The 12,206-nt window shown below is 32.7% G+C and overlaps 1 protein-coding gene across 1 annotated transcript; it reads right to left on the bottom strand.

Annotated features, from left to right (window-relative positions):
• Positions 1 to 566: 566 nt before the first annotated feature.
• On the bottom strand, positions 567 to 12,206 carry LOC110030074 (caltractin). Its single transcript, XM_020732623.1, has 7 exons — positions 12,005 to 12,206; positions 11,068 to 11,194; positions 10,923 to 10,959; positions 10,833 to 10,860; positions 8,474 to 8,626; positions 8,284 to 8,386; positions 567 to 786 (listed from the first exon to the last, which is right to left on the bottom strand). The coding sequence occupies exons 2-7, from the start codon at positions 11,174 to 11,176 to the stop codon at positions 722 to 724; spliced, it is 495 nt and encodes a 164-aa protein (XP_020588282.1). The 5' UTR covers positions 11,177 to 11,194; positions 12,005 to 12,206; the 3' UTR covers positions 567 to 721.

Below are 12,206 nucleotides of genomic sequence, written 5' to 3'. Positions count from 1 at the left end.
GATCTAGGCCACACAATTTTCTCCCTTTCCAAGACTTCTCCATGTAAAGCAATTGAGCATCTCATCCAACTTTTTCTTGAATCTTTTTTTTGTGATATATCTTGATGCAACGCTAAGACGTTAAACCATCACTCTACCATCACAAATCTTTAGCAAACAACAATATATATATTATCTTTACTTTACAACCACTATCATTGCTTTAAATACTAGAATATTTGCATACCACTCAACTCTTATATTTAAACATCTATATACCCAAACTACAATTTTTATATACATACCACCTTACCCATACATAAAAGATGTATTTCACATTTTAAAAATAAAAAAAGTGATATTTATTATGTGACAAGAAAAATTTGGGTTGTATAAATGTAAAAAAGCAAAGTTTAGAAGCCAGATATGTAAATATATAGGAATTAGTTGATGTTTATTTAAATGCCCCTTAAACATTGCCAAGCCTAATAAAGCGGAAGAATAAAACCTGGATGCTTGCATCAGCCAAAAAAAGACTAGTCCAATCTAAACAAAAAAAAAAAAAAGAAAGCAAATACTCCGACAAATAAAATTACTGAAGCAGCTCAAGCTATCAATAAGCACACGTTTAGTTAATTATACATACAAGTCAGAAAATGGCTGATTTATATATAACATTCAGAGGCGATAATTATATGACAGAATTATTTGGAGGTTTATAAGTTCAATAATTATATACGACTTAATGCCCATAATTTGCCCTCTTCATCATCCTCATAAATTCCTCTGCATCAACCTCACCATCACCTGCATCGCCAAAATAAAACACTGTGCCTTAGTTGTTCAAAGTAATAGAAACCATATGCAGGAGAAAACTCAGGCTACATAAAATAAATGGAAAATAATTAATTAATGCTACAAATGAAACTGCAGAGATCAGATGAAAGTCAATTGTGTCTTAAAAAAGAAGTTGGAGATAAATTAGCATGGCTAAATGATGGAAGTTAATCTTTGCTGTCCACATGACTTGTATCAGTTGTACACATGTTGTGCAGTGTTACATATTATTTTAAATATGACGAAAAATGGCTATCAATTTTGGAAAAGAAAAAAAACAGCAAATGTAAACATAAATACCTCAAAGCTCCTCCAGACTCCAAAACTGCTGAAGGTCTATAAAAATCTGGAGATTTTAACTACTACTTGTAAGAAAAATAATTGGGTTGGCCTACGAGGACATCAGATTACACCATTTTTAAAAAAATGAGAAAAATAATTGGGTTCGCGTATGCTTGTCAAAATTTATCTAGTTAGTAATCGAGTTACATTTTGATAAGATTGAAACTAAAGGGAGTTTATAGAAAATAGTACATATTATTTGACAGAGTAATAGAAAATTAAAAAAGTTTTTTTTTCAAATCTGAGTTATCTATTTGGTTGGGCGCCTTCGACTAGCTTAGCTTGTTGCTCACTATAATGTTAATGCATATCATGATAGATATTAAATATTTTATGTGAAATAATTTTAGCTTTCGTAACTAACAAGGATAACTTCATTTTAATTGTTTAATAGGGTTTTTGCTCTTCACATCAACATTCATTTGTCATTATTAAAAAAAGGGGGATTATTGATACCATGAGCCTAGGAATCTCATGGTGACCCATTAGTAATTTGATGATGATATACTTTGTGGCTTCCTCTAATGTTTTGGTAAGTGCTTATAAGCCTAGGTGTCTAATGAAGATGATGATCATAGGTGTCTAATGAAGATGATGATCATAAATGAAGATGATGATCATAATGATGATCATATCACTAGTCATTCTTGGATTTTTTTTTTCATTTGGAAATAAACTAAGGCCCTGCTTGAGATCACTTTGTGTTTCCAGTACCAGAGCCTAAATGACAATAATACCACTCGAAGATAATAGAGTATAAAATTAGAAATTTTATGAATGAATTTCGTTTATTCGGTGTCAAAAAAGAAAGACATTTATATAAAAATAGTTAGAAATTAATCAATTTAAGAATGAAACAATGTTAAAGAATGTCTCTTAAGTACATAATTTAGAATTAACAACACAATAGAAATAGAATGCTATTATTTAAAAATTGTTGGACAGATAGATTTACACCATTACATAGAAAAATAGAAATTAACCCAGTTTTACCAATTGGTCCGCCTTTGCCTATTCGGCAAGTCCGTAGAATCAACTGTAGGGCTAATTCTAATATTCAGGTCATAAGCCCCACATAGAAGCATGCTAAAAGATAGATTACAAATTCCGACCTTTGGGAAGCTTGCAAATAAAGGAGTTAACCCTAAACTTCAAATCAGGTAACTACAAATATCAAGTGAAAACTAAGAATCTAAAAGGCAAACATCATTTCGAGACCATAGGTTATATTTATAGGCCTGGATGTATTCTCTAACCTAATGTAAACTTGTGCAACTCCCATACTAATAAGCTTACCAATCAAAATCAAATCCAAGAACCAAAATCAAAAAAGTAAAAAATTTCATGTGTTGCTTATGTCAAACTAGAACTTATTAATAGCGAAGGATCATGTCATGCCCCCGAGCTCTTATTGATTATGTCCAGAATCGTTCAAGCGCAAGCATAAATGCTTTATGCCTATAAACTATTCCATAAAATTGATACAACTAGACCTTTACCAACAAATGAGTCTGCATCAATCTCAAAAGTATGCCTTTGATATATCCATATTTTCAACTTGATTTACTTAAAATGCTTAAGATAAGACACATGGTTACTAACCAGGATCCCTATACTTTACAACATAGATCCCTCTAACAATAGTAGACTAGGTACACTGATATAACCACAATATTAAAAATATGAAGGGTCGTTTGATTTGAAGAGCTTTGAATGTAAATATTATATGGGTTTTAGAAATGATAATATTCAGTTTGATGAAAACAAAATCATAGTAAAATGTTGAGGTTATATATTTGATTGCTTTTAGATGATTTGGTGATTTCCAAATACACCACGAGTCGCCATTGCTCATCAAAACCAATCACCACTGGTTACCATTGCCCACCAACACCAATGGTCACCATGGCCGACCAATCGCTAGTCGGCACCGCTCATCATCTTGTTACCCCGACCGCCACAGTTTTCGAGGTTTACAATGAATTCATTTCATTTTAAACCAAACACCAAAATGAAATGTTCTGCATTTATTTTAAACTCAGCTAAGGAACTCTAAAATTGATGTAAATACATCACATTTATTTTACACTGCCTTTATTTTATTCAATATTTATTTTTCAAAAAAATAAAACAGCCCCAAATCCATATAAATTCAAACCTTAATATTAAATCAAACTCTAGCAATGAGATTTAGTAGCATCTTAATTGAGAGAACTTTCTTTGAAAAATAAGGGATAATTAATTACAAAGGCTTTTACACTTGAAAGTATCAACCGATAATCTAGTAAATCTTTGGCACCATATAGGAATCTCTGGTTAAAACAAAGTCTAATCTACCACAACAAAAGCTACTTCTTTCTCTCTCACACAAATCAAAGAAACTCTAAGACTGAGAGGTTAGCTTCTCAAAACTATGGGTTAAGTTGAAAAATACTCAAGAAAAACTAATTATCTTTTCTCCCATATTATATTGAAAATATGGACCAATGACCCAACAATGGACAACTTAAAATGGACATAGCACTCTAATAATTAATTAATTAATAATTAGTTCGTAAAATTATTATAGAATTACCAACTAATTATTAACTTAAATTGATTAATCAAGCTAAATATGGAAAAAAATAGGATGGTTAATCAGTCAATTAAAGATTACAATAATAATACATCTTGTATGATTCATGACTAAAATAATAGGACTTATAATTGACTAATCGTTTATTGATTATTAGAACATAATGTGGATGTATACTTAATTTTGAGTGTCCCATGACGCCGAATATTGCATAAGAATACATGATGATAGCATGTAAGAGTAAGGGTGAAGGTGCTAAAGTCAGCAAACCATGTTATGGCAATACTACGTTAGAGAATGATAATGGCTAGAATGAAATTAAGGTTTGCAAATGAAGAATCTCTTGACCTTAAAACGAAAGAAAATGGTGGGTAGTTTGCATTGAGTTTTGAAGTTTATGAGATTTTCCAAAAAATTTAAGTTAGTGAAACAGAAGTAAAAGCAAGACTACATCTTAGAAATCCTAATCAAAGAAATGGCATTATTTCTTTAAAATTTTCTTATGAAAAATGGATGGAATTACTTAGATGTGGTGTGGAGATGATTGTAGTTGGGTTTCGGAGTTTAAGGAATTTTTCCAAAGGATCATAGGTGTTGAATTGAAAGCAAAAGCAAGACCGTGTTATTGAAAATCTAATCTAGCCAAATTGAGATGACATAGTTTCTTTGAATATTTTCAAAATAGTAATTGTATTTCTTCATATAAGACAAGAAGAGATGTAGGAAAAATAAATGCAAAAAATTAATTGAGCATAAGAAAAATTGCACAAAATTAACTCCTCATCCAAGGTGATGCCTCTGGGCTATCAAAACTAGGAGAACAGAAGTGTGGAAAATACTTATATAATGTATGCCAAGTCATCAGTAATTATTCCTTACAAAAATTAAAACACATGCATATAACTTTCCACAAGTTTTGCCTTTGAAATTTGAATTCCTTCTAAGTAGGAGGTGGTTGGTAGGAATCGAGTGGCATGGAACAACCAATCTCTTGTTTTATAGAAAGTGGGCTAATGTGACACCATGGTTGACTTGGATTGACTTGGAACCTTCCACGACTATCCATTTTTACTAAAAATAAATTTTACAAGTCTACTTTTGAGTCCCCATATGATTTGAAGTCAAGAAAATGAATCCTTATTGGAACCCACTCTATCATAACCTTGTATAGGATCTTTAAATTCATATATTTGCATAATGTGGCATGATATAGAATTTTGCATATTTGAAATTCTCTCAATGCTCTCGCGACTTTTATATAATTTATAATGCAAAGCATAATCAAAGGATACAGCACATAACACATGATTGCATTGCATTGATTATTCTTTAAAAACAACATGTAGCCAATAATAATAACATAATAAACATAATTTTTGTAACATTAACAATTAATTATTTGTAATAAACATTGTGATACGAATATGATGCACTACAACAAATGTAGTCCAATTACACATATATCAAATAATTAAAAATAAAAATATTATTTCAATAAATTTAAAATAACATTTTAATTACCCTACATAATTAGGTTTATTAATTATTATTTTGGCTATTTAATTAATGTTTAATTATTAAAATGTTAAATTAGTCTAATGAGTCATCAATAATTCACTAATAATAATGTAGGCAATTATATAAATATTAACAAACAATTATGATACAAAAACAAGACTATTTATTAATATAATTAGAAAATAACTACGTTAAGTAGTTATCGGTATGGTAATATAGTTTTAGGATAATTAGAAATTCAAATTAATTATAAATAAATGAATTAGAATCAAACGGACTAAGCTATTAATTAATGGTTAAGATATCAGGAGCATGCTAAAATTGTTTTTTTTTAAACAAGCTTGGTCATTTTTTTTTATTTTATTTTGAACAACTCAAGTTTCGTTTGACATATGCAAAATAGTATTTAAGTCGTATTTTTATAAAAAGAACCCAATTGGCCATCACCAACGCACTAGTTGGTAGTTGCCACCACAACCGCTGCCCGTAAGCAATCGACATACTGCTGCCCCACCACCAGAATGGTTGTATAAGTAGACTGATATGATATTAAATAAACAACACAAAAATAACAAATATTTTTCATTAAAATCAAAAACATAAACAATGCTAAAAAATTTAAAAAAACATTAATCCCATACATTTCATAATTTTCGCAATCAAATATTCAGCTTAAAAATTTATTAATTACTTATTAATTGTTAGCATAAGATATTTTAAAAATTAATACAATAATTACTCAAAAAAATATGTTATTTAAAGATTAATTAGGTTGTTCATTGGCAATTAACTACTTGAATATTAAATTATACCAATTAGTTATAAATTATTTCATGAATAAATTAAATTATCATATAAGCTTAGTATTAATAAATAATATTAGTGAGAAACTAGCTTAACTACTAAGGCTAATGAGTTAATAATTAATAACAAAGGTGAACCATATCAAACATTAATTAATTAACGGTTAACAAAGTGAATGATTTTATGTTCCAATAAATAATTGATATTAAATTAATTTCATATGAACTTCTTTTTTTCATTCAGCTTATACAGTGAAAATAATTTAAAGCAAAATATCAATAGACAAGGATGCTCTAGAACTATCCATCCAGGAAAGGAAGCCTACAAAGAGAAACTACCACTTCATTTGCAGACCATGTGAGAAAACTCAAGAAACAAATGGTCCTGTAATAATCTCTAAAGTGTAATAATACTTTAGTTTTCTCTTTTAAACGTGCTCATTTTCTCTCAAGTTTTAGTGTTCTAGCCCACTGTTTGTGAAAGTTTGGTTGTCTTAGCATTATGGTGTGCTAAAACCGCATAATTAGCTTGAAAAAAATAAGTTTGTGATAGCTGGTATCGGAGTCTTGGTTTTGGGATATAACAAATAACGTCAAAAGTGGTTGGGTTTGAGACCACTACCATGTATTTATCACAACCAGGATGAGGTTGTGAGAAGCAATGTAATCCTTCCACACCAATGTCACGAGTAAAGTCCAAGGTCATGATCTCTTATTTTGATTCACACCTATCTCGGGTAGAAGAGTGTGAATGACATGGGGATCAAGAAAGAACACCAAGGCAAAAAGGAGATTGGACCAGAGGAGGAAGTCTCTGGCTCTCTACCATCCATTTTGTAATAAGAGCATGTTGCTCCAACTAAACAAGTCCTTGAGGAATGAAGTGAGGACGTTGTGTGCTGATTTAATAGGTGAACTCAGCAAAAGATAAATCAAGCTCACAAATCGGAGATGAACGACATGCTTGCACACATTAGAACCTATGTGAGAATGCATTACTGACATACATGCACCATTTCTACTTTTAATGGCTTCAAGAGATAACCTTTTAAAAAAAATCTCTCCCGAAAATGCTAAGAATAAGGCTAGAACTCATTTGCGACTACTAAAAGAGCTAGAATCAACCCGTGAATACGTCAAAGATTTCGCTAACTTGGTCCTAGAGGTCCCCAACTTCGCCGTCTACGTCAAAGATTTAGCTAACTTGGTCCTAGAGGTCCCCAACTTCGCCGTCAAGGATGCCTTCTTCATTTCCTAAATGGGTTCCAACAAAGGTGAAGATTGAGCTAAGACAACATGGGAAGCAAGACCTTGTCACTGCCATAGCTGGGCTGAGAGCTTTATTAATTATAACAAGGAGTTCACCAACAAGCCAAAGGAGAAGAAGGGCAACCAAGCCAAAGGCGGGGGAGACAAAGCTCAACTCAAGGAGGAGACTTGTCAAGGCTATCTCAGAAAAAGAGCAAAAATAAGCACAGCCATAACAATTGCTTCCTTTGTGGGGTCTCCACTAGGAAAGGGACAGCACTTAGATATGACCCTAAACACGCTCTTAGCAAGCCACCAAGGGGGGGATAGAAATCAAGGGCGCACACGACGGCACACATAGAGCCTATATATAATTACTCAATGTGATACAATCCACCCCTAAAACTTTTCAGAGGTTACCATTTGTGGAAGTATCCTAGCACTTATAGATCATAGTGTGTTGTAATTTGACCTTAAAGTGTGTTGTAATTTCATTTCCATCAAAGAAGCCCAAAGGCTCAGAATTTAGACGACCAATGGAGAGGGCTCAATCAAAGCAATTAGCTCAGCAACACGGCCCATCTAAAGCATAATTCAAAAGGTCAAGACTACATTGAAAGCCTGGTCTGATAACATAGACTTCTCAATCATTCTAATGGATGGCTTCCAAGTCATCCAAAGGTTAGAATTCCTTGCTCAAGCCAAGGCGCTCCCAGTGACCTTTGCTAATAGCATTTGCATTACAGATGGCAACAAAGCTTAGGTAGTGCCCACAATTAGAGCCATCAAGCAGGATTTAAAAATGCTGTCAATAATGCAGTTTAAGAAAATCATCAATAAGCATGAGAAAAGTAACTTAAACCACATAGTACGACAATTTCTAGCTAAATTATAAAAGTAACAAGAATAACTACAACAATTAATAATCTTTACCATACTATGAGAAATCAGCTTGGGAAAACATGGGAAATGCATGCTCACCATTACGATCGGCTTCATCTATCATCTCCCTTATCTCGGTAAGAGTGAAGCTTTCACCCAACTCTTTAGCAATATTCAGGATATCTACATCAGAAATTTTTCCCTGGAAATAAACCAAGAGAAATTATCCTATCAGAAAATAACATAAGAACAATTAAAATTTTGAACAAAACTAAAGATCGACATGTACGTTATTATCCTGGTCAATGATGCGAAAAGCTTTCATAAGCTCCTCTTTAGTGTCCCTTTCTCCTATTTTTGTTGTCATCATATACATAAATTCATCAAAATCAATGGCGCCACTACCATCTTTATCAACATCAGCAATCATATTATTGATTTGCTGCAAACAAGAGAATAACTCATGGTCGCTTAACAATTTCCAAGAAAATTAAAAACACATTTAAACAAAAGGCATAACATAGTTTCACAGGTTGACAGGCCGATTAATCTAAACCAAAAAAAAAAAGAAAAAGAAAATATAAGAAAGAGAGAGAACTTTTCACAAACATTTCAAATAAACAGATTTTAAGGAAATTTCCTATATCAAATCGAGTGACGTTAACTTGTTAAGAGATTTATAAACAAACCCATATGTGTTTAGAGTTTACATAAACACCATCTTCAAAATTTGAATGTATTAAGATGAAAGAATCCTTATATTTCTAGTTCGGGGTTACTTTTACATCCATGAAGGGCTGCTGATTTATTTCCATGTAATGAGATAAAATTCACATAACAAAAAAGAGCATGATGTCACCTCCCAAAAGAGCCCTTAAGGGTGGTGGGCAGCCCAGGACTTAAATACTGTTTTTCGACCCTACACCTAGCTGATGTGGGACTATATGTCCGTGACATTCTCCTCCACCCAATCACGTGACGCCCTCATCACGGATCGGCTCCACCGAGAGTCCCACTGGACCATGGAGAGTCCACACACCTGGCAGGCAGTAATCGGCTCTGATACCACTTGTCACCTCCCAAAAGAGCCCTTAAGGGTGGTGGGTAGCCCAGGACTTAAATACTGTTTTTCGACCCTACACCTAGTTGATGTGGGACTATATGTATGAGCTTATATTATAGTTATCAGAATTCAACAAAATGGAATAAAGAGTTCCGGATTAGTGCTTATAGCTTTTTGAATATGTTTCGCAAATATGTATTTTATATTTATATATATATATATATATATATTTAAATCTAAGTGAGTACTTATCTCGAATCATCTTACACACTTTTACTTTAAGTAAAAAATTAAGATTGAAATTTGCTTTCTTTTTTTGAATTTTAATTTTGTGTTTTACAATGAAGAAACTACGTTAATATGCCAATGGTTCATGTTATATTTATAAATTGCTATAAATGTATTAGGCTTTTTTTTGGATCGTGTATCTCAATCTACATCAAGGCTTAAGCCTCATCTCATTAAAGCAACATACCTTAGTTCCCTAAAACAATATATTCACATTATTTGAGGATTGGGGATCACCTAAACTCATTTCAGCTGATAAATACCAACATCTGGATTCAAGTTAAAATTTATTGGTAGCTAGAAAACAATAGTACTTCCATTCTAAAGCAAGCATGGTCATATAGTGGCCCCCTGTCTCATCCAACATTATTGTGGTAGAAATTCCAGGGACTGCATTCTCTTGAGTTTTGTATCGCTAAGGTTGTACATCCTCCCAACCATAATGTCATAAGTGGTAGAGATATGGAAGACAAAAAAGGAATCCTTGAGCAAAACCAACATAATGTCTAATGGACAAGGCCTCCAGAAGATTGTTCACGATGCTAATTCATTATATGTGAACATAAAATACTCAAACCATATTTTAAAATTTACCTAAATCTAACTTTTAATCCAAAGTAATAAAGCAATCAAATTCTATTAAGACGTTAAATTTGTTAACAAAACACATTCAACTCATTTAATCTTTTTTTTTTCTTTTTTTTTTTGTGCTTTCTTCGTGGATAAAATATGAAAACTTTTTGAAGATAGCTTGCATTCCTTCGTGAAAAAAAAAAGTATAATAATACATGTTATGTTAAATGAAACTAGTATGGGTGGTTTCATTTTGATTTTTTTACTCATTCAGCTAGCGTCATTACTTTATCCTTACATAAATTATCATAATTCAACTAAACTTAATATTTAGGGCCGCAAAAGATTTAATCGTTACAAAACTATATAAGTGACACAATAGAGAACATAACAAGACAAGCAATTTCAAGTTTTTTTTCATTAATTTATTCAAATATTCTTATGATATTTTTCATCTATACTCAGTCGCATTTGTGAGTTTCCTTATCCTCAATGCAACAATGTCCTGCATTGTAGGATGCTCTTACGAATCATGTGATAAGAAAGTATAAATCATATCATAAATAAGCCGAGGTATGCCCCAAATATGATACAATTTCATTCATATTTCCTACAAATATTTGCATGAAACACAAAATAATTGGAGCACAATCAAACAACAGTTTTAAGTGAAATAAAAGGAAATAAAACAATCAATTTGAAATTGATGGAAAATAAATGTTACCTCCTCTGTCATTTCAAATCCCAATGCTCTGAAAATGAAATATTAGTATCACAAATGAGAAAAAATTGTGCAAAAAAAATAAACAAGTACCTCATGGCGACATTCAACTCTTTGGCATCAATAGTGCCTATTAAAAATATCACAGAGACAGTTTAGTATGAATGAGAAAAGAATAAAATTTATAAATTGAATTATATTTAATATAAATTAACACATATATACAACACAACCATACCAGAACCATCAGTATCAAATAGCTCGAAGGCTTCCTTAATCTCTTGTTTCTTCTGTGCAGTTAATCCAGGATGCCGACTTCTAGGTTTCTCCCTTCTAGATGCTGGCATCTTTGAGTTGTTCGTTGCCTGCCAACAAGAACCATGAAGCATAGTTCAACCTAACATGCCTGGATATCCTCCAAGAATCTTAAACTGTGCTAGTATTCTCCAAGCATATCCATTAAAAAAAAGGGTTATTTCTTCCTGCTAGTGGTCGTCAACAAAGACAAAGCAACTTATTTAGTAATCCTTACGCAGAGAATTTCATAATAACTCCAATCTTGAAAGATAAAAGGGCTATACACCCACAAAATCAGGTTTCTATCCACGTTCAAATGTAATCCATGAGTAGATTAATCCCATGTGTTTTCCTGGAACTCAAAAACTTGGAATTGTGAGGCAATGAAGCCTTACCTGATTATATTCATCTATTAAACCTAAATTAATGCACCCAATGAGATTCAAGATCTCTTAACTTCATGCAGTAACAGAAATAGAGAATGAAGGGGCAGTTTCCTTACTGATTTAAGTAGGATTTAGACAATGTTAAAAACATATCCTGCCAAACGGACCTCTGAAGGTATTAGTCTTACTGAAGCAGAACTTCAAACCAAATAAAACAAACAAAACATTCCATCGAATCCCTAAACCTATAATCTTAGCTAGAAGGGACGACAGGACAAAATCGCAAATCTTAGGGCCTGCCTGGAAACGGATTTAGAGCAGAATTTAAGCTGGATTTAACCTAGATCTTGCCAGACAGATATTTTGGACAAAATAAAGCCTCGGATTTGATAATCCGGATTTAACGGATTTCGGCCTTAAATCCCGGGTTTACTATATCCCGGGAATCGGTGGATATAGTACATCAGGGACGAAAGCTTCGCGTGAAGTTACCTTCCTCGATCCTTTCGGGTAGGAGCGGAGCGGAAGGAGGAGAAAAAAGGGAGCTTCCGGTCACTGTAAGCCGCGATCTCTCGTTGCTAGCTCCTATTACTGTATCGCGAGGGTTTGGTCACGATGGAGATGGTTTGGGACGAAACAGAGACAAGGAGCAACATACGACACACTAGAGCTGTTGTTTCAGTCAAAACGGTTT

The sequence above is a fragment of the Phalaenopsis equestris genome, unplaced genomic scaffold (assembly GCF_001263595.1).
Source record: "Phalaenopsis equestris unplaced genomic scaffold, ASM126359v1 Scaffold000649, whole genome shotgun sequence".
NCBI classification, from domain to species: domain Eukaryota; kingdom Viridiplantae; phylum Streptophyta; class Magnoliopsida; order Asparagales; family Orchidaceae; genus Phalaenopsis; species Phalaenopsis equestris.
Note: the sequence above shows the minus strand (reverse complement) of the source record. Positions and strands in the feature narration are given on the sequence as shown.